At 35.1% G+C, this 24,015-nt stretch overlaps 1 protein-coding gene across 3 annotated transcripts in view; it reads left to right on the top strand.

Moving 5' to 3' along the window:
• The window catches only part of LOC149561952 (uncharacterized), a 172,019-nt gene extending 148,921 nt beyond the window's left edge, over positions 1-23,098 (top strand). For all 3 annotated transcript variants that reach the window (XM_089825479.1, XM_089825477.1, XM_089825478.1), the window contains 2 exons: positions 22,100-22,172; positions 22,257-23,098. In XM_089825479.1, the coding sequence (XP_089681605.1) occupies positions 22,100-22,140 (41 nt within the window). In that variant the 3' untranslated portion in view covers positions 22,141-22,172; positions 22,257-23,098. The remainder of the gene's footprint in view (positions 1-22,099; positions 22,173-22,256) is intronic.
• The last annotated feature ends 917 nt before the right edge of the window (positions 23,099-24,015 follow it).

The following is a 24,015-nucleotide window of genomic DNA, read 5'->3' as shown; positions in this document are numbered from 1 at the left end:
CAATTCTATATTCAGATTTGGGACTATTTTAGAATTCATGTTTAATGGATTAATATTGGAAATTTTTTTCTCTACAACAAGTGGTTTTGAATAATAAATGAAATGCATACTTAATTGGAAAGAGTATGCTATTGGCTATCAAATTGCCTCTTCTCTATGGAAGTAGTGATAGTAAATGCAGATTAAGGATTGAATAAACAGGGAGGTGCAAAAAATGAATCGACCAGTCAAACCATTGCTCAACATATCATATGGTTCCTTCATTTCTCATACTTACGCAAGCCTCTCTGTTCCATATTTGGATAGGGACAGGGAGATTATATTAAGAACGTGATTTATATATGTCTGATGGTTTTAATAATTGTGAGTATTATCTTTGTGAATATTAAATCCAGAATGGTGGAAAGTGAGTATGAAGTTTGTCATGTCCCCACTCTAGCAGAGACATGTGAGTCAGCTTATTATGGGGTCTTGTAGGCTGACAGGGTTGGGTAGAGACCCAGTATGGTTATTCAGTGTTGGGGACTTGGTGTTCTGGCGGTTAGTGATCAGTTGGGAGACGTTCCTATATTTATGGGGTTCATTCCTACTTTTTAGGAGGTATGATCATGCACAGGGTTGGGTTTCCATGAGTTTGCTCTTTGGGTTCAGTTTCAGAGGGATAGAGCTTATTTCCTAAAATTTAGGAGCACCCCTAGATTTTAGGGATGAGACTGCTAGTGGATCCTTGATTTTTGACTTCAGTCACAGACAGGTGATAGGATGATTTTATGGTTTGTAATGTCAGTTGGGCATTTTGTAGCTATTTGGGTTATATTTTTAATATTTCCTAAGTTAGTGTTTAATAATTAAATAAGGCTAAGTTAATAGCCATTTTGGAGTAATAAGAGGAATTTTGACCTCATCTGGATGCGTACCCCTTGGTGTGATAGCTCGTTGGAAAGGTCTTGAACTTTTCTAAATCTTTCTCTTTGGTCTCAGGGCGATTCAGTGAACGGATTTATGTCTATGGAGAAAAAGGGTCATTTTTAGTAACATTGCCACTTTAAAATAAGACTTAAATCACTTTGTAACCCAACGCCTTTTGGAGTCACTTTAGGGTTCAATTTGCTTTGGAAGGGTTTATAAGGAGATGGAGGCGCCATTCCTCATTCATATTATGCATTTTAAACTTGTTTACAAATTTGCTCTGCTTGGGCGATTTTATTTTGGGACGCAAACCCCAGGGTATTTACTGGCTGGGACGTAACCCTCAGTTGTATTTGGTCTTGGAATTTTCAGTGGTATCAGCTGTTATCAGGGAAGGAGGACGCCATTTCAGCTTGGGTCTGCAATATTGTTTAGCTGGGCACGATTATTGGTACATGGGAAAGTGAACCTTGCAGCAGTAGCTGCCATTTGCAGCACTTTGAAATATAGAGTCGGATAATCAGCAGTAGACGTTTGCATGTTCACAGTCCTTTTCCATCGGCCAGTTTGGCGTCATTGTTAGGGAAAATGTACTGGATCCTTTATTTGGCTCTATAATTCAGAGATTTGCCTGGTACGATTTGTATCAATTCTGATTTTGCTGCATATTGTTGTTTATTTTCAGACTCTTGTCATATCATTTGCTCCTCATTTCTATGTTGAATAATCATCAAAAATGCAAAAACAAACAAACTCTTCTGCATTTCCGTCTAGTTCTGCAAGAAAACTTTAATAAACAAGAAAAAGAAAATTAAAAAGAAAAAATATAATAAAGCTACAGCAGATTAGCGGCAGAGATCCATCAAGGATCTTTCAAAATTCATTTCTTCAGAATGAAACAATATATCCTTTGCCATGTGCACATAAGGAAGGTGGAGGAGAAGTGCTGCTTGCTTATGAAAAGAGGGTGAAGCCTTAATGAGAGCTCATTATCAGCAGCATCATTTGAGTTGCGAAGGTTGCTCTGTGTGCGAGCAGTAGAGCAAGCCTCTTCTAAATATATAAAATGCTGGAGTCTAATAATGCCTAGGCGTGAGTGTGAAATGACTCCAACAACATTAGCCTCGTGCTAGGCAATAAGATGCTATAACTATTGCCTTCAAGTTGCAGATTTAGAGTCTATTGTAGATAATAGGAAGAAATTACATTGTAGACATTGAGGCCTAATAAGTGAGGGAAATTAAAGACAGGAGTTGTAAAGTCAATATATATACAATAACTCACTCAAGTTATAACCTTTTAATCCGTAGCTTCTATTGTGGAAATATAAAGACACTTCCATCAACCTTGAAGAATTATCATGTACCTACAACGTATTGCATGAACAATATCTTGATTTGAGTATGGAGACATTGCCAGTCCGGTTGATTATTATTGTTCCATAAATTGTTGCAACCATTATAACAGTGTTCATCCTATTCCGGTGATTTAAAGAGTCTACTAAGTGTAAGGCTTGGGTTGTATCAAAATGATTTGGTGATCTATTAAGACTTACTAATTTGGATCTCCGCATGGATTATTAGATTACTTCAATCTGCTTGTAAGGTGGTCGGACCTTCATTGGAGCAGCCCAAGTGTGCCATATTTAATGTGATACAAAATTAATTGATGATATAAAAGTGAGAATTTTACATTGTGAAGGAGAAATACTAAACAATATTTTATTCCCACTTGAACCATCCTTAGTGAGGAGCTGATTCAAAAGAGGAGACGTCTCTAAAACAATCTAAGAAGACATTTTCAAATATGGAGCTTCATGTATCAAGGATGTGTAGACATGAAAGAAGATTGGAACATTAGGCATGCTACCAAATATTGTACAAACTCAATCTTATGATAGTAGCTCCAAAGAAGCTATGATGATTATGTTGGATAATGTGAGGCTCTTGAAGCAAATATCCTTGATGATTGAGAGTCTAACAGTTCATTAAAGGTAGTTGTGGATAAAGAGAGTGAGCAGAAAATAAATGCTTCAATCAAACTTTTGATGATCTTGTTTCAGAAGGAGTAGAGCTTGTTGATGGATTCTCCACTACTCAAAAACTATAACAGCTAAAGGACTATGATTCATGGGATAAAGTCTCATGTATGTAGGTTGGAAGGCCTTATGCTATCAGGATAACCATTGAACTAAGGAAGCATGACATGACTTGCTACCAAGAGGCTAGAAGGATGATAATAGATTCAAAGGAAGTCTGATACTTCATCAGGCAGAACCTTGTGCTAAGAGGTCAGAAAAGTTGATATCAAACTAAGAGGGAGAAACCTTATTCTCTGATATGTTTCATGGTGAATGTTGTGACAACACCACATGACAGTTTTCGTGGAGACTTCATGCGAACTTTTGATGTCATACATGTATGAGCCTGTCCCCTTTGTACATCATGAAGAAGTGACAACTTCTAAATGATTATCACTTGTATTAGGAGAAGTTGTTGTAAAGTGATGTCCTTACAATAACTTGTAGCATGATTCATTTTGTGAAATTGTTTCATGTAAAGGCTTTATCTTATAAATCAATAACTAGGCGTTTGATATCATTAATTTGATAATCTACAAGTTGCTTGTATAGATATATTTTTGGTACTTGGTGAATATTTTGCCTTGATATTCTGATAGGCCAATACCACATTGAGTACTTGGTGATCATTATTCAATTGATGTTTCTGATGGGCCATTACTCTTGAGAGCTTGGTGAGTATCATATTGTTGATATTCTGATAGGCCAATGCTCATGCTACCTAATATGATATCAAATAGTAATTGGTGAATATCATATGTTGATATTCTGATAGGCCAATACTTATATGATATCATATGCTGGAAATCTTCTGATCAAAGATTTCCTATATGTATTATTTTTGAAATATTACCTATGGTGTAATATTTATGTGTTTTATCCTTTTTCATAAAGAGGGAGTATTAATGTTATAATTTTGTCGGATAAATTATATTATATATATGAGATATATAATATATGACAAATATTATATATGAAATAATTAACTTATATTAAGAGTGATATATATATATATATATATATATATATATATATCTTATTATATAATCATTATATATTGAGGGTATATTAACTGTGTTATAACTAATGTAAGTTAATATATTAAAGAGACATGTCTCTTCAAGAGGCATGCCTCTTTATATCACATATATATTCATTCGTATCGTAACTTGGAAAACACATAAAATATCCACTACTGCTATTACAAGTTACAGATCCTATTTCACTAACAAAGGGTGATCTCAATATCACATCAAGGGTTTGGTATTTTTTCTAGAAATTGTGGTTTCTTGCACATTCTATTTCAAGTCATAGTGCTCATCTTCAAAAGTATTTGTCAATTTTTGAAACAAATTGTGGCGGTTTTTCTTATGCTATTCTAGTTTGGTGATTTTCTCCTCAAAATTGTGGTTTTAATTTCAAAAGCTAAACTTGGTGTCTCTAGCTACAAGGAGGGACAATATTTGTTTTCCCAACATCAAGTTGGAAGGATTGTGGTTATCTTGTTCATTTCCAAAACTCCTGGAGATTCGGGGAGTGTTTCAACAACAAACTCATTTTGTAGAGCATTCTATGTATTCGTGACCAAAAGGGGGCAGCCTTCTATGCAAATGTGACCAAAAGGCCTGCAAATTATGCTTTCTCCAAGGTTGTTAGAACGACGACCATTAAGGGAGTGTTCTTTAATGATCATCCCAGTTGAGGTAGTTTCTGTTTCTAACTTCTTTTTAAATTTGTTTCTTTTAGAAACTTCATAATTTAATTTGTTGTATATTGTAAACTTCATTTTTGTTCTTAAACATATAATTACCATTATAGATCTTTAGGAGAGGGATGGAGAGCCATAAGAAGAGCGAAAAAGCTCAAATCCATGAAATGGATTTATTGTGAGCAACAACTACTTAAGAATTCAATGAGATATTCAAAGAACCAAATTTATTTTCAAAGTAATAACAATGAAATGGAAATGATGTGATTATTTAACCAATTGAAGTACATAAGAAACAAATTTTGGAAATGATTAAATCAGAATCTGAAAATTTCATTGAAAAATCAGATTTGAAACTGACAAGCAGAAAAAGTGCAAGATATGTAGGGCTCACCACAATGTAATGTACTGAAATGGGGTCCTAGCCTAGGGAGATAAACTATGATCTTAATTCCCAAATCACTGCCATTCATTGGAGGAAATAGCCAACAAGATCCAATGTTAGTCCCAAAAGAGAGCTAGATGTTATGTATGATTATTTCCTCTTTTGATTTGATTTGATCTGAGGTGAATATGTAATGACTAGGTAAAATGCTAGGAAATTGACAATATTCAGCATAAACAGAAAGATATAGGACTGAGAACCAATACACATAAGTATAGATTTGGAATGAGATGTAATGAGTAACCTGTAACTAAAAGTGTTGATCTACTGAGCTAAGTGCCCTAGACATGAAGACGTTTTCATTAGTTGAGGCATTAGATTCCATATCGGGCTTCTCTATAGATCTTTCCCTCCAAATTCATCCTAAAAGTGTGGGACAATTGAGCTAATCAACATAGTTCAGGGGTTTTTACCTATTGAAAGTTTGGGGCTGTGTCTCAGTCCACTTTGTGCATATTTGCAACTCTTTGTTGTCCAATCTATAACCTTCACAATGGAAGAGGGAAAAATGTTGTTCTATATAGGGCTTTCCTAAGTCAACCCTGTGTTGGTGTTCCCACCTCCACAATGATGATGTAAAAGAGAGCTTATCCTTGGTATGGTAGAGGGTCAATGATAAATGAAATGCTAAATTGATAAGATTATACCTTAGAATCAATAATGGTGCTGATGCCATTCTCTTTAGAAAAATCCTTCATGTGTTGATGCAATAACATGACAAATGTCAATGAAATCCATCACACAAACATACTTGAAGGTAACCTCTTGTAACTTCTTTTAGCTTGATGCTCCTTCTACTTAGATCTGCTGTTGATGAATGGAATAGGAATGCTTGAATTATAACTTGTAACTTGTGGATTCTTAATTATGAGTGATAAATGATTGCCTTATATTGGGTTCTCAAGGAATTTACACATTTAAGTCTGTTGATGTGAGTTTTGTGACCACTTCAGCATGTAGGATGAAACATTTATTCCCAAGATGCTAAACAATGTATATGGTTGTATGATCTACTAAGACAACCTCAAGGTTCCTTCTAATCATGGACTTAGTTTTGGGATGTGATTTGTTAGTAGTCACCTGGGGACTTAAGTTGTCCATTCAATGGATATCAACTTTGCAGACATAAATGATATGTCATGTAGACTCTTCAATTACTTCCAGCAAAACAAATTGTAAATAGATAAAGGTTTAGAAAGCTAGGCTAACTCTACAGTGTAAGAGACTATTGATGGTGTGGTGACAATCTAACTAGTCCTTCATCGAATCAACTATGCAAAGGAGGGTGCTTGCTTCTAAGGATGCATGAATGGTTTTCATATCGTTGAAAAAATACCTAATAATGTTGCAATACAAATAAAATTTTTCTAACTTAAGTTGAATACTTGCAATAAGGCCCAGACTAACCTTTCACTAATACTTGCAATCAACAAGTATCAAAAGGTATAGATGCTAGTTTCACCATGATTCACCAACAACAATATCTTCCTATGCAATATGAAAAGGTGATCACCTAAAATCCTAGTTTTCCCTAATTCATATGACACATTGGAATACGAAACCACCTTGAGACAAATCAGATCAACACCACCTAAAAAGAGGGATGTTAATGCAAGATTTTTGATTTTGGGGTTTCCATTCCTTTACTACTTAGAATTGAGAAAGGGATAGATAAAGACAATTATGTAAATGATTGATTAAGATAATGAATGATTTAATCAAACTGAAAAGTAGATGTAGAAGGAGATTGAAGAGAATTCGTGTGTACCTAGAATTAGAATAGGAGATATGTAGACTCAACTATGAATTTCCGATTGCTAGAATTACAAAAACACCTATAACTGATAATCTGAGATTTCAAAGCTGGTATATGTCTGCACATTGAATATCACTGATTTCTATAGGGAACAAAGTGTCTGCAACGTTCTATATCCAGGGTTTTATGTTAGGACAAATTGTAGAGTGGTTGTCTCAAGGATGAGATGGCATAACACTTTTGACAGTATTCTTGGGTTTTTTGCACTTGCCAATTTAATAATTGTGTGTGCGGGTGGCTATGTAGGGATTTTTCTTGGTCAGCCCTTCATTTTGGTGATTCCCACCTCCACAAATGTCATGTCCCCTCTTTTAGCTCAGTCTAGCAGAGACATGTGAGTCAGCTTATTATGGGGTCTTGTAGGTTGACAGGGTTGGATAGAGACCTAGTATGGTTGTTCAGTGTTGGGAACTTGATGTTCTGGCAGTTATTGATCAGTTGGGAGACACTCCTTGTTTTTAGGAGGCAGTTCCTACTTTTTAGGAGGTATGATCTTGCCCAGGGTTGGGTCTCCATGAGATTACTCTTTGGGTTTAGTTTCAGAGGGTTAGGGCTTTTTTCCTAAATTTTAGGAGCATCCCTAGATTTTAGGGATGAGACTGCCAGTGGATCCTTGATTTCCAACTTTAGTCACAGATAGGTGATAGGATGATTTTATGGTTTGTGATGTCAGTTGGGCATTTTGTGGCTATTTGGGTTATATTGTTAATATTTCCTAAGTTAGCGTTTAATAATTAAATAAGGCTAAGTTATTAGCCATTTTGGAGTAATAAGGGGTTTTTGGCCTCATTTGGATGCGCATCCTATGGTGTGATAGCTTGTTGGAAAGGTCTTGAAATTGTCTAAATCTTTCTCTTCGGTCTCAGGGCAATTCAGTTAACAGATTTTTGTCTATGAGGAAAAAGGTCATTTTCTAGTAAGATGACCACTTTAAAATAAGAAATTATAACACTTTCACTACACAATGCCACATGGAGACATTTTTAGGGTTCGAGCTAAGTATGGTGGGTTATAAGGAGGTAAAGAGAAAGTTCTAATTCATGATTGGCATATTACATTTTGGATTTGGGTTTTGGGCTCTGATTGAGCTTTCAGCATTTGGGACGCCAAACCCTCTTGCTTTGCCTGTTTGGAACGTAGCCCCCAAAACAGTGGTTTGGATTTGTTGCAGTCAAAGGCGTCTTGGAGATTGTGCATTGTTTCTTCTTGGGAACACAGTATTGAATTAGAGTTTCAGCTGGGATTTGGGCATTCTATCCATGTGTGGGCACTTTGCAGCTGTACGACAACACCTGACAGCCATATTCTTTCCCACGTGCAGCATTGGAGAGCTAGAATCTAGTCATATCTTCTTTCTGGGTTCATATTTCTTCTTCACGCCTTCAGGTTGGGTTTATCCTTGGTTGTAATCATCTGGATATTATTGTAAATCTTCATCCAGTTACAAACAAGGTTTTATATTTAAAAATCTGGTTGAAGCGAAATTACTGTGGCTGTATTTGAAATATATTTTCAGAACTGGTTCAGATTATTGTACTTCTGTTATTACTCATTGCAAAATCATCAAAAACTTAAAACACTCAAACCCTTCTGCAACTTCTGTCTAGCTCAGCAAGAAAATATTATTAAACAGGGAAAAAAAATTTAAAAATAATAAAATTACAGCAGATCAGTAGAAGAGATCCATCAGGGATCTTTCAACAAATAGCTCGTATAATAGAGATAGAAGTGTACAGTTCTTTTGAATCTAAAGTATGTCTAAATTTCTACGAGCTAAAGTGCATAAATGCAATGTAAAGATCTACCTTAGTGTGATAGAGTAAACCCTATATGAAATGAAATCAATGTGTGATTGAAAGATATAATAAATACAGATTTGAAGCACAAGTATGTAGATATGAATATAACAAGAAATCATACTGAATTCAAAGAGGAAGAGTACAAGGATGTTGAAAATATTTTGAATGCTTGATAGAAGATTAATGTAGCCTTGATTCACAAGTCCTCACTTCATGGAATTTTTTTGAATTGGGGCTCTAACCTTGCAATTTTCATCCTACCAAAATTAAGTGTGAAGCTTGATTTTATACTAATTTTGGAGATAGAATTGAAAGAGTTGTTTGTAAATCTTACTCCACTAAATCATTGAGATGACATCTCATTTTATATTTGGGCTCAAAACTTGAGTAACATAATGTTTGAAATGTTTTGTTTGTAGGAACATGACATTTCAAATGTTATGTTCCACCCATTTCAAGCCCAAATCGTGACCATGGGTCGCTAGAAATTAGGGATATGGGATTAGAATTAACAACTATTTTGAGGCCGGGATAGAAAACAAAGGCCTGAAATGGTAATATAGGGCATAGGTGATGGAATAAATTATTTGTTTGAAGGTAAAATAAAGGAGCACACTTATTAACAAGGGCTTATCTTTATTTTAAACAAAATTGAATTGATAGAGGGCCCATATTTGAACTTAGGCATTCATTAAGTGGTATTCATACCCTTTAAAACTCTTGATTTCTCCCTTTGCTGCTTGGTTAAAAACTCATCTTCTTAACTTCTTTTCATCTAATTTTCTGTGGTATTCATCCCAGATCTGCATGTCAAAGTTCCCATTTACCATCTTTCCATACTTATATTTCATCTATTTACAACTAGATCCTCATGCCACCTTCTTGATTGTTGAATTCCATGCTTCTTCAATTCATTCACTTCAAGTTTATTATCCTCAAATCAAGTCTTCCTTCATTTATTTCAGACTTGTCTCAAATCAGGTTGGAAGGCTACTCGGAGACTTGTCTCCCCCACTCTAGACACGTCTCGGAGACAAAGATGCGTCTCCGAGATTTTTCGTATCTCCAAAGTCTTTGAGAATGGCTGGAGACTTTATGGCGAAGTCTCCCAAAGTATCAAAGTCTCTAAATCCGAAAAATGAAGTCCTCCACTAATCTCTTGATTTAAAAAAAATCAAATACAACATTGCCATTTTAATTTTGACCCTCATTTTAATGATCACATCCTTGTGGAGTAGATGATACTAGATAGATTTCTGATTTTTGTTTATAGTTCTGTGTGTGTTAGTGAATAGATTGTCCTTCGAGGAAATGTGTACAAATCTGACCCTGAATGCCCAAGCAAGAGGACAAATCAGCACCAACAGTTGGATAGGTTATCATTGGGTTGATAACCTTCCGCTGAATTTTATCGGGTACAGCTCCCCGTATAAAATATACAATGAATTAATTATAGGTACTTTTAACCAGAAAGTACAAAAGGATGCCAAGCATCTATCCGTAAACACAGAGCAGATGCGAAAACCTATACTACTGCATAGAAAGAAAGCAAAGAACAGCAGGTGACACAAAGTTCATTTGCTGAACACTGCATTACATAGCGAAAATGAAAATATGTCTTCCGTTCTCTTGAGAGAATTAAAAATCAGAGCCTTTAAAGATATTTGAACTGATAATGTACAAGGAAACAACGATATTGAAATGTAATTCAGAGAAAACTGAAAATGACACAAAGTTCATAATCAGTGGAAGGAAAATACACCATAATCAAAGTTCTGATAGACTTAACCCTCAGTCTCCCTTCCCTGACTGCAAAAGATCACAAAGTATCTTGGGCACATTACAACCAAACCACTATTTCAAGAAAGACAAAAAACTCCTTTCACAATATTACATCAACTATCAAAATCCTATCTCTATCTTAGGCACACAGTTCTGAAAAAGAAAAAGAAATGCCCATGCTCTGCCTCCCACAGCCTCTCAAGAAAAATGGAATAATTTTGCAAGACCTCCTCCCTGCTTGAAGCACAAAGTCTACAGCCTGGAAAAAGCCAGAATGAAACTCTCCCCCTGCTGACAGCACACAGTCTGCAGTTGCCGGAAGAAAAAGTGGAACCCCCGTTTCCCTTCTGTTTCACATATTTATCTCTTCTTGCTCCGTGAGGACCTTTCAGTTTCTTTAATTGAGTCTTGAAAATCTTTATCGTATTCTTTTAACCTTCAAATCTTTCTATTCTCTTGTGAACACAATATTTTGATGTCTAACATTTGCTTTTAATTTAGAGAAATAATCTTTACGTTGAGAGCCACATAACTAAATTGGGATCAATATAGATCTGAAAGGTGACTCATATTCTTAATGAACCTTTTCAGTTTCCCAAGAGTATTCTAGAATTTGTTACCATCTATCATTTCTTGGCACCTCGGCAACCTCTCTATTTGGACAACACAAACTTAATAGAAGAGAAGATTATGTAAATCAGTTTCTGGATTAGATTGTGTGGAGATTTTTACCATCAACGTTTCGAATCACACTACGTGATCCATCATCAGGATGAGAGAGCAGGAGATGTCACATAAAGTAAGTATTTGACTACCACAAAATTAGGCTGAGAGTCCATAAGTAGATGCGAAGTCGTTATTTATGCCAATTCTATAAAGAATTCATAATTGACTAAGCTTTCTGCGGGAGCAACAACAAGAGTTGATGACACATCATGGGCTATAATGTCCGCCAATCAATTCATATTTCCATGTGTTTGCATTTTCTCGATTTTTCACATTCACTACCTTCGCATCTAAATCATTTCCTTGCTTCATTTCCCATGTTATTCCTCAGTCTACAGGAACCGCGAGCCGTCCTCCAATCCTTGTGCATCTTGTGCTATGCAGCCTTAACAATTGACGATGACAACTTTGCATGTTCATATATTGTTGGCTTTTCACTTTTATGTTTGGAATGTCGTGTTCACCACAAGTGTAACAGTATCTTGTCAAATAGTTCTCAAACATTTGTGAATACCTTAGGTTTCTATGTTTAATCATGGGCTATTTTTATCCCTTTCAACTTCTTGTCAACACTAGGTGAGGCTCGGGCCAACTTCAATATGTTTTCACTGATTGTGCTCTAAGTGCCTTTCATAGCTATTATATGACTTGCGCAAACTTCAAAATCATGAGATATAATTGCAGCATCAGCGTTCTATTTCATTACTCTGCGATTCAGTTATTCATCGTAGGCAAAAGCTAGAGCTTGATGGTAATATATACTTACAATTGTTGGCTGCACAGGTATGACTAGTGGCAAGCAACCTGAGCTCTTTAAATTGCAGAGAGAACACTATATGGAACCTTGGTGCCGCTGTCAAAAGCATTGGCTTTGATAACCATTTCCACAAGGGTTTAACCATCGACCGCGTAAGAAGGAATATCTCCTCTATATGTATCAACGACAATGTGAATACATAGTAGGGTGGTTTCTTTAAATCTAGGACACGTTCCCCATGCTCCATTCTTTTTGCCATGAGACCTCGATGACTCTTTTCTCTAAATGCTACTGCGTTTTACATCATAAGTTGGTTTTCATGCTTGAAATGCCACCCATACTGCACCTCAAGCATAATATCAAACAGCTCGAGAACATCCTCACAAGAGCACCCACCGTGGGTTTCAATAACATAACAAAAATAAAAATGAATGTGCTTAATTCCAATAGCAGTAGCATCTGTCTGATCACTTTATGGAATGATTGGACTCACCAACTCGATATCAGAAAAGGGATCCGATCCTATAGTTTACATTGCTCTTCCAATCACAACGAGGAGTTATGATGACATGCCCCTATTTCTCTCCTTTCAAATCAAGAAGTCTTGCTGATTGATAAAGGAATCTTTATTTGATCACTAGGCTACTCTTAGTATGGGAATGCAATTCTATACGATTCCATTGCTCCAGTAAGAAAGTTACATGCACTTCAATGCATGGAGCTCATCAATGTTTTGCATAGGCTGCAAGCTGTCACCATTATGCAAACTTATCTGGTTAATCCTTGTGGCCTTGGGCAATTTTGCATTTGGACTTGGATCTAACTATTTAAGTTAGCACCCTCAAACATTGTGAACTCTAGTCTTCGAGTCTTCCAACTTGTAGATCACCCTTAACTATTGAATCGGGATTCTGAACTTCATTCACACATTTCAATCCTTATAATTTTAGACCACTGAATTATGAACTGAGGTTGGATTTTAAACTTTCCTGAATTTACAAATTTGCATTTTCGAACCTAGAGTATGAACTTCGCTTGTATTGAAACTGCAGTTTGGGTTATTTGAACCATTTCGAACTATGTCAAATTTCAAACTTGAATTCTGAACTCTGAACTGTTGAACTGCTTTGAACCAATTTAAACCCCAAACCCTGAAGTATGGCAATGCTGAAATCGTTGAGCTGAGATAGATTAGGATGAACCATCGAACCTTCTGAACCCATAGAACCATTCCAGATGTTGTTTATGTTGAACCTGCAGGATGACTCATTTGAACCATCGAACCACTTTGAACTACTTTGAACTGAGGTTCAAAGTGGTTCAAAAACATGAATTACAAGTTTTAAATTTGTGACCACATCGGGTACTAACAGTGTGATATACGATGGAGACACATGTTGATGGAGTTGCTGCTGAAGAATGAAGTATACCCTAAGAGGGAGAAATTGAGAAAATGTAAAGATGAAGCTGCTATAGATACAAACCGAGTGAAATCTATTGCAGAGAACTAGAATAATAACAAAGAGCTGAAAAGTTGTATTATTGTCAATGCATACATTTGATTATCTTATGTGTAATGTTTCGTAAAGTAAAATCTTATGTTTATGTGTTGTCATCAATGCCAAAGAGGGAGATTGTTAGCCCCAACTGATAATGTAACCGAGAATGCTATTATTGTATGTAAAAGCATCATATGAAGTTGTTATGTTGTCATTGATGTCAAGCCTTGGTTAGACATTATGTTAATTCAGTAGAGTACCATATCATTTGATTGATGAAGAGGATTTGATGAAAGTATGATTATGACAGAGTTGATAAGTATTGGTATTCAATGGGTACTTGAATGAATTGAACTATGATAGTATAATGTTGGTTTGATTGTTTTGCAATCATGTTATGTTGTGATTAAGTTCATAACTAGTGAGTTGGTGAAAGAAGGACCACAGTATTAAATGAATGATTATAGTTGTCACCGAGCACCTAGCTAAGCAAAGTTAAAGTTCAGTGTTAACTGAGTAATTCTAGTGTTAACCAAGTGATGTGTTGTCCGAGTGAAGTTGCAATGTTCAAAGTGAAGAACAAAAGAAAAGATTAATTTGAGGCCGACAAATGATGAAAATTGAGAATGTTCGAGTAAAGGATACAGATGAAGTTTGTTACAAGATCAACAGCTAGAATAATTCAAAGATGATCGTACGGAGAAGATTTGCTATTTTTAGAATGAGCACAAACTTTGAGGTGAACCAACATTGATTGAATGACTAGATACAATGAATCTGAGAACTATGATTGTAATTAAGTGGCAAAATTTGGAAGAATTTGGAAGGTAGAAGTTAAGTATTCAAGGAGATGAACAAGACCTCTTTTGGTTGCTGATTATTTGCCGATATTGCTGATAAAGTGTGAACTATTGAAGGTGAAGAAGGAGAAAGAAGAACAAGGTGAACCAAGCATAACAGAAGAAGAAAGACCAAGCATAGAAAGTGCAAGGTGAAAGAGAAAGAGTGTGAATTAGCCTTAAAGAGACCAGAAGGGGGAAATTGAGCGAAGCAGAGATCTGAACAAGCAAGGTATTGCCAAACCTAGCAGATCATTTTGACTGTTACTTTCTTAGCATTGTAGCAGAAAAAATCTCTTAACCAAGTGGACTTAACAAGTCTGTGAAATCCTATATGGTAACATTGATTAGTGATGTTTGTAAGTCCTTTAGAGTAGGACACTCTTTTGTAATAACAAGGAGTGATAAGGTCTAGATGATCTTTGGTGAAGATCCTCTAACTAGGCCACACTAAAAATGTGCACATAAACCTTTAACAAGGTTGGCTCTTAACAGAGCTTACTTCAGAAGAGTGAAATTTTTGGGTTGCCTATTATCAGGTGGTTTTTCCCTTTTCAGTGTTTCCATGTTAAATATCTATTTCAAAATGTGAGAATGCTTATGTGTTGCAAGTTGATTTTCATGCTATTTACTTATTGTTGTAGCTCAATATAAGATAAGCTAATACTTTGATACTCGGTAAAGTAAAGAACAATGAGATAAGAGGTTGAAGTAAAAAAATTATAAGTTTGATATGAGACGTTGAATGTGGTTACCGAGTTATTGTTGTGACAGGTTACAAAGTTTGAATTGGTACTCAATTGTCTTAAAGGCATGTCAGATAACTCGATATAACTGATTCATGCCCCCTCTCACTTATCTAACAATTGGTATCAGAGCTGAGTGCTTGAAGGAAGACTTTGAAGGAACTTGAGCTAAAGAGCCAAAGATGTATAAGAGAGGTACCGAAGTTGAAGAAGGAGAACTTCTTCTTGTGGAAAAACACAATGAGGCTACATGTATCTCGTATTGGAGGCAATACTCTACACTGGCTAGACAATGCATATGTTGCTCCTATCCCTCCTATGACTATGGAAGAGATGGCACAGAAGAAATAGCATAATATTTTGATGATTGAGATTGCATCTGCCTTGAATGATGTTGAGTTTTATGATATCAAGAACTGTATTAGTGAAAAAGAAATGTGGGACAAGTTGGCACTTGTACATGGTGGTGATGAGAATGTGCTGAGAGCAAGAGCAGAATATCTAAGAAGCAAATATGATGACATGAGAATGAAGGAAAGTGAAAATGTTGTGCAGTATATGAACCGAATCAAGGAAGTTGTGAGTGTAATCAAAGCTATTGGAGGAGTTATTAGTGATTCTAAAGTTGTAAATAAAGTTCTTAGAACTCTCTTACCTATCTATCCTATTAAAGTTTTTGCAATTCAAGAAGTCAGAGCTATGCCTTGTAATAATCTTACACTTGATGGTCTAGTTGGTTGGTTGATTGCATTTGAATTGAGCAATTTTGATAATAGTGTACCTACACTTGGAAATGCTTTCAAGACTTCACTAACCATTAATAGTTCAAAAAACGAGAAGAGTAGTAAAATGAAAGTGAGTCAAAATTAGAAGATGACATAGATGACATTGAAGCATTGCTTGCAAGGAAGTTAGCGAGAGGTAAAGGTAAATTCAAAGGTAATATGTTTCAAATGTAACGAAGTTGGTCACTTTTCTGCAAAATATTCTAACAAGTACAAGGATGACAAGAAAGAAAAATGATAAGAAGGATCACAAGTATAGTAAGAACAGAGACTACAAGGACAAAGGGAAGAAATCATGCTACATTGCTGAGGAAGAGCACACCGAGTCGGATACTGAAGATGAAAAGATGGAGAAGTCATGTATGTTGTTGTCAAAGAAGATCTTGATAAAGCTCTTATTTCAAATATTAGTAAGAATGGTAAATGGATCATTGATAGTGGATGCTCACATCATATGACAGGAGATCTTAGTAGGTTTGATAAATTCGAGGAATGTGATGTGGAACTGTTAAATTAGGAAATGACATTCCATGTCTAGTAAAATGTAAAGGTTTATTGATGTTGAATGATAAGATCAGACGTGATGATGCATATTGGGTGTAAGGATCAAGATATAGTCTGTTGAGTGTTGCTTAGTTGAATGATATAGGTCACAAGCTCAAATTTCAGAACAGGAAGGTCAAGATCTATGATGATGATGGAAGTTTGATTGGCACTGTTGATCAAACTGAAGGTAATATGTTTCAACTTGATCCTATAGTTAATACATGCTTGTTTGCAAAACTTGAAGATGTATGGTTGCGGCGCCAAAGGTTATGTCATGTCAACTATGAGAATATGGTTAAGGTCAGTAGAAAGAGAAGAGTTAGAGGCTTACCGAATTTGCATAAAACTGAGATTGCTATGTGCAAACAATTTCAACTCGGTAAGATGACAAAGTCAAGTTTTTAAAGTAAGATACATACTTCTAATGACATTCTAGAATTAGTGCATATTGATTTGTGTGGACCAACGAGAGTAGAAAGTTATTATAGTGACAAATATTTCATATTATTTGTTGATGGCTATTCTAGGATGATGACAATTATGTTCATGAAGTTGAAGTCACATGCTTTTGATATTTTCAAATGGTATAAAGCTAGAGTTGGAAAAGAGACTAGCAAGCAATTGAAATTTTTAAGATCTGATAGAGGTGGTGAGTTATGTCTATTGATTTAACTAACTTTTGTGTTGAGCATGGTATAAAGAGACAATTGTCAGCATTGAGGACACCACAACAAAATGGGATTGCTGAAAGGAGGAATAGATCAATTGTTGATTGTGCAAGAACACTGCTGATTGAAAAAGGAGTTGCTCAAATGTTTTGGAGATAATCTATTAGCACTGCATTCTACACTCTCAACCAAGCTCAACTAAAGAAAGGAATAAACAAGACACCTTATGAAATCTAGTATGGTCATACCTAATTTGAGTGATTTCAAGATATTTGCAGGTAGATGCTACATGCATAAAGATGAAAGGAATGGTAAATTTGATTCTAAAGGCGACGAAGGTATTTTTTTGGATATTCTTCTAAGAGCAAGGCCTATAAATTTTTGAACAAGGATACTAACACAATGATAGAGAGTGCAAATGTAAGAATTGATGAGTTCGCAGATAAGAACAATGAGGAAAGCAAAATGGAACCAGATGATTATTACAAGTTTGTCTCTATCACTGTGAAGATGTTCCTGACATAATGACCAAACCACAACAAAGAGCCACCGAGCATCAACATGCAGTAACTGAGTTACAAATAGTACAACCCAAGCAAGATTTCAAGCAGCAACCGAGTGAAGATAATGTTGGTAATCAATGAACTGAACCTGTGCTAGGACAATATGTGAGAAATAATCATTCACATGAACAAATCATTGGAGATAAAAGTGTTGGAGTTATGACAATAAGTAAGTTGAAGGATAGTATTTGTTTAATTGCTAAATTTGAACCAAGAACTGTAAAAGCTGCACTTGACAATGAAGACTGGATTAATGCTATGAATGAAGAGATTGATGAGATTGAGAAGAACAATACATGGACACTAGTATTGAGACAAGTTGAGAAGAATGTGATTGGCACAAAGTAGATTTTCATAAACAAATTGAATAAAAATGGTGAGCTTGTGAGGAATAAGGTAAGATTAGTTTGCAAAGGTTATGCCCAAGAAGGAATTGTCTATGGTGAGACATTTGCCCCTATTGCAAGATTGGAAGGAGTCAAAACTTTGCTGGCCTATGCTACCTATAAGAAATTCAAAGTGTATCAAATGGATGTTAAGTCAACATTTTTGAATGGGATACTTTAAGAAGAAGTCACATAAAACAACCAAAAGAATTTGTTGAACTTGATCAAAGACACATGGTTTGCAAATTGAACAAAGCTTTGTATGGACTGAAGCAAACACCAAGAGCTTGGTATGAAAGGTTACATTCATATTTGATTAAGATTGGATTTGTTAGAATAAGTGAAAACAATAATCTATAGTAAAGCCGAAAACATTTTGTAGATGATATTATATTTGGTGGTAATGACTTATTATGCAAATCATTTGCTGATAAACGAGTAAAGAATTCGAAATGTCTATGTTTGGTGAGATCAAATTTTTCATTGGCTTACAAGTTCATCAAACAAAAAATGGTATTTATGTGACCCAGTTTAAGTATGTGAAGGAAATCATGGAAACATTTGGAATGGATGAGTAAGGCTAGTTAGTACACCTCTAAGAACACCACTGCTAAGGTAAATGAGACATAGTATAGATCAATGATTGGTAAATTACAATATATTGTACACAATATACCTAATATTGCTCATGTAGTTGGAATAGTTGCAAGGTTTTCTTCTAATCTTAAGGAAACTCATATGACTCCTACGAAAAGGATATTTAGATATCTGAAAGGAACTTGAAGATTTTGGATTGTGGTACGAATAAGATGGTGACTTTACACTTGATGCAAACTGGGTTGCTAATGTGGATGACATAAAAAATACAAGTGGTGGATCTTTCTCTTAAGAGAAAGATTGATAACATGGTTGAGCAAGAAACAAAGCTGCATTTCACAATCTATTGCTGAAGCTGAATATGTTGTTGCAACAATTAATTGTTCTAATATTGTTGGAAGGAATGCAAGAACTAACTAAGCTTGTTACTATTTACTGTAATAATACTAGTGCAATAAATATATCAAAGAATCTATTAATGCATGCAAAAACCAAGCATATATCTATCAAGTATCATTAATTGAGAGAGCAAGTACAAGAAAAGCAAGTGAGGCTTGAATATGTGAAATGGAAAGAACAAATTGCTAACATATTTACCAAGCCAAGAGGTAAACTAGGGGTGCTTTCCCTATCCAAGATTCACTAAGTGAAGATGTATGTTGCTCAATTTATGGATGACGAGATATATCTTTGTGGAGTTGATGCAAGAGTTCACTCTTTAGGGATGTTTCCTGAAGATGTGTAAGTAATTGTAATGAAATTGATGTAAACAATACATGCAAGGTACAAGTTATTACTACAAGATTTTATAAGTTTCACATTGAAACTTATATTTACCTTTGGCATTGTTGTCAAGAAGGGAGAAGATGAATAAAAGGGGGAGAGAATGACTAGGGGAGAGAAGTACATAAAGGTGAGAATGACTAAAGGGAGAGTGATATACTATAGAGACACATGTTAATGGAGTTGTTGCTAAAGAATGAAGTATACTCTAAGGGGGATAAATTGAGAAAATGTGAAGATGAGGCTATTAAAGATACAAACTGAGTGAAATTTGTTGCAAAGAAAGGTAGAGAGATGAAAAGTTGTATTGTTGTCAATGCATTCGTTTAATTATCTTATGTATAATATTTTGTAATGCAAAATCTTATGTTTATGTGTTGCCATCAATGCCAAAGGGGGAGATTGTTAGCCCCAACTCATAATGTAACTGAGAATGTTATTATTGTATGCAAAAGAATCTATCAAGTTGTTATGTTGTCACTTAGTTGATTAGACATTATGCTAATTCAATAGAGTACCATATCATTTGATTGATGAAGAGGATTATGACAGAGTTGACAAGTATTGGTATTAAACGGGTACTTGAATGAATTGGACTATGACAGTCTAATGTTGGTTTGATTGTTTTGCAATCATGTTATGTTGTGATTAAGTTCATAATTGGTGAGTCAATGAAAGGAGCACAATATTAACCAAATGATTACAGTTGTCACTGAGCGCCTGCCAAAGAAAAGTTAAAGTTCAATGTTAATTGAGTGATTCTAGTGTTGACTGAGTGATGTGTTGTTCAAGTGAAGTTGCAATGTTCACTGAGTCAAGATCAAAAGAAATGATTAATTTGAGGCTAACAAATGATGAAAATTGAGAATGTTCGAGAAGCATGAAGGATAATGATGAAGTTTGTTACAAGATCAACGGTTGGAATAATTCTAAGGTGATCGTATGGAGAAGATTTTCTATTTTTAGAATGAGCACAAACTTTGAGGTGAACTAGTATTGACTGAATGACTAGATACAATGTATCTGAAATCTAGGATTGTAATTAAGCTAAAATCTGGAAGACAAAAGTTAACTATTAAAGTAGATGAACGAGACCATTTTTGCTTGCTGATCGTTTGTTGGTATTGTTCATAGTGTGAACTATTGAAGGTGAAGAAGGAAAAAGAAGAACAAGGTGAACCGCGCAAATAGAAGAAGAAAGATCAAATAGAGGAAGTGCAAGGTGAAAGAAGAGTGTGAATCAGCCAGAAAGAGATCAGAAGGTAGAAACCAAGCGAAGCAAAGATTTGAACAAGCATGGTAGTGCTAAACCTAGCAAATCATTTGAATGTTACTTTCTTATCATTGTAGCAGATTAAATCTCTTAATTGAGTGAACCTAACAAATCTGTGAAATCCTATATGGTAACATCAATTAGCAACGTTTATAAGTCCTTTAGAGCAGGCCACTCTATAGTAATGACAAGGAGTGGTAAGGTCTAGATAATCTTTGGTTAAACTCCTCTAACCAGGTCACACTAAAAATGTGCATGCAAACCTTTAACAAGGTTGGCTCCTAGCAAAACTCACTTCAAAAGAGTGAATTTTTTGGGTTTCCGGTTACCAGGTGGTTTTTTACTTTACAAGGTTTCCACGTTAAAATATTTGTGTCAAAATGTGTGAATGCTTATGTGTTGCAAATTAATTTACATGCTATTTACTTATTGTTGCAACTTGATATAAGCTAAGCTAATACACCGGTACTCGGTAAAGTAAAGAACAGTGAGATAATAGTTTAAAGTAAAAAAATTATAAGTTTGATATGAGATGTTGAATGTGGTTACCAAGTTATTGCTGGGAAAGGTTATGAAGTTTGAATCTATAGTTTTTGGTTTTCTAAGGTGGTCAAGTCTTAGTGATGAGACTTGTTGGACTCAGCTAGAGTGACTAGATTCATTGGGTATCTATGTTCCATGTCTTTGGGAGTTTTTTTCCCTTGCTCACTCAAGCTTTGTTGGGTCTGGGCAAGTCTTGTATCTCTGATGTGGACATTTCTGTTTTCACTATATGGATTGTAGACTTTTACTCTTTAGATATTCTGATGATACACCTTTGCTATTTCCTCTATATGAAATCAAGGATAATGACAGAACCACTTTTGATGTCCATTTAAATTCAAATCACTAACCAGTTTGTTTTGTTATACAGTACATAGAATCAATTAGAATATAAACATAGTAGTTTATATTTAAAAAAATGCAGCTTGATGGGATTTTCCAATATAGATACTAATGAGTTCATAACCTTCACAAGTATTGTAATGTATGGGTCACTTGAATAGTTTATACTCTTGAAACCATGAAAGATTGTCTACAATGATGGCACTCTATTCTTTCTACTTGACCATGGAGATGTAGAATGTGATCAACATTTGCCTCTCTTATTAAGTACCTTTTAGATCTTTTCTTTAGAAGCTTGTATTGTACTATTTGCTAGCTTTTGTTCTCTGTTTTGTTCTCATCTTTTTAGCAAAATAGTTTAAAGTTTTATTAAAAATAATTTAATTGCATATCTAGCTTATCTACGTTGTGATAAAGATAAGGTTGTTTAAGATGTGAAATCCCTATGCTTTTTTTTTACTATCCCCTGGAAGGCTGCACAGGAGTGATGACTTTTGTTTTATACAGGTGCGTGCAATTTACAGAGAAGGATGTGCTTCTACAGCTGAATGCTCAGATGAAGTTACATGAACTTGTCGAGGTTTGAAACCTTTCTATTGGATATCTACCATGAGTATATATTATTAGTGAGCTTGTAATCCCAAACCTTTTTGTATTGTTGCAGAGTCAAAGGAATCTTCAATTACAGATGGTAAAAATTCTACAGGAGATGGAAGGAAAGTTAAATGGCCAGCCGAAGGACAAGATCCCCTCTGCTCATGATTGTGGGAACCCATCAGTTCAGCTTCCAACTGACCACACTTCTAGTGTTTTAAATAATCCAGAGCCTTTGACTTCACATCGGGAGATAACAGCAAAAGCTAGTGACGAGTGCATAACATCTCACGGTTCAGTTGGAAATATTCAATGTAGATCACATGAGGGAAACAATGAGGAAAATTCTTATGTTGGAAGCTCTGCCAGAGATTCCTAGCAAATGAACTTCAAAGGAAAAAACGTAATTGGCATACATATGTAATGGGTTGCATTGCTGATTTGAAGTTTTGGATGAAGAGAATCAGCAGTAGTCTCATTCACAATATATTTCCTATGTGTTTTGAGTCTTGCCAAATAAATGTGAGCCATTTCTTTTGATGGCTGTAATGATGCATTCAAAAAGCTTTTTTCAGAATTAGCGTTTAGTGTAATTTCACTGGTTGTGGATTGCTCCAACTACAATACTGATCTTGGTGTATGACAGTGCAAAACTTCAGAGATTTCACAAACATTCTGCAAGCATTTAGAGAAGCAACCTATGAGACTTGGTAAAAGGAAAAAACTTCGACTCTCTGGGGATTGTTTTTTCAAGCATTATTTTGAATTTTTGCTGTTTTATCCTGTTTGTTTCTTGTTTTCCAGCACAAGTTTATTCTGTGGAGACATCCAACGTCTGGACAGGATGGACCTTACAATGTTTGTATCTATTGTTTAGCATTGTTTGCTTCAAGAAATTTTCATTTAATCAAACCCAAGCTGGTACTTAATTATGTGTACTTAAGGTTTGGAATTGAGGGTGCTATCTTGAAGTTCTTTATGATTTTGATCACTTTAAAGTGATCTGAATTGTAATTAATTGCATATGAACTTGAGACGGAAGATATTTCAGCAGTTTTTCCTGATTGAATCTCAATGTTCTTGTGTTCCAAACTTCCAAAATTGCTGGTCTTCATTGTGCATATTAAACTTAGATTGGAATAATGGGTCTGACAAAAGGAATAAGGATGCAAAACATGACTACCTCTGAGGTCTTCAAATACCAATATTCCCTCAAATACTTCAAAAAAAGATTTGGAAGATTATGCTCGAAGCAATTAGGATTTGATTTGGCAAGTAGCACAGAGAGTAAGTCAGAAATGTTCTGTATGTGGCATCTGACAGTATCAAGATCGTGGTAAGAAATGTTTTTACTCTAAATCAATGAAACAAAATTATTTATATTTTAAGCATTTAGTAGGAAGAATAAGATTATTATTCAAACAAGAGAATTAGTATGTCTGGTCTAGGTACAGTGAGAAAGTGGTATATACGTTGTCATGTATCAGATGCCTTGTACTATTTTATTTGATTGAAGATTCTGATCAATATATACCTTTTCATGTATCAGGTGCCTTCTACGAATTTATTCTATTGAATATTCTGATCAGATAATTTGATGCTTTTTATGGCATAAAATTAGTATGTTGCAATGTTCTATAAATGGACAAGGTTTGCAATCATATCACTATAGAGACATACATAAACATGTGTGGCAAATAGTTTTCATCTTGAGGGATTGAATTGACCACACAAAAACGTTTGCAACCACAAAATATGCTTTGGAATGAATTTCTGAATGGAAGAAGAATTTGAGAAGCTAAGCTTTTCTTCATTTGATCAAAGTACAG

This window comes from Cupressus sempervirens, chromosome 4 (genome assembly GCF_028749045.1).
Source record: "Cupressus sempervirens isolate cs-2001-9-10 chromosome 4, ASM2874904v1, whole genome shotgun sequence".
In the NCBI taxonomy this organism is placed as follows: domain Eukaryota; kingdom Viridiplantae; phylum Streptophyta; class Pinopsida; order Cupressales; family Cupressaceae; genus Cupressus; species Cupressus sempervirens.
The sequence above is the reverse complement of the archived record's forward strand: the minus strand, read 5'-3'. Positions and strand labels throughout refer to the sequence as shown.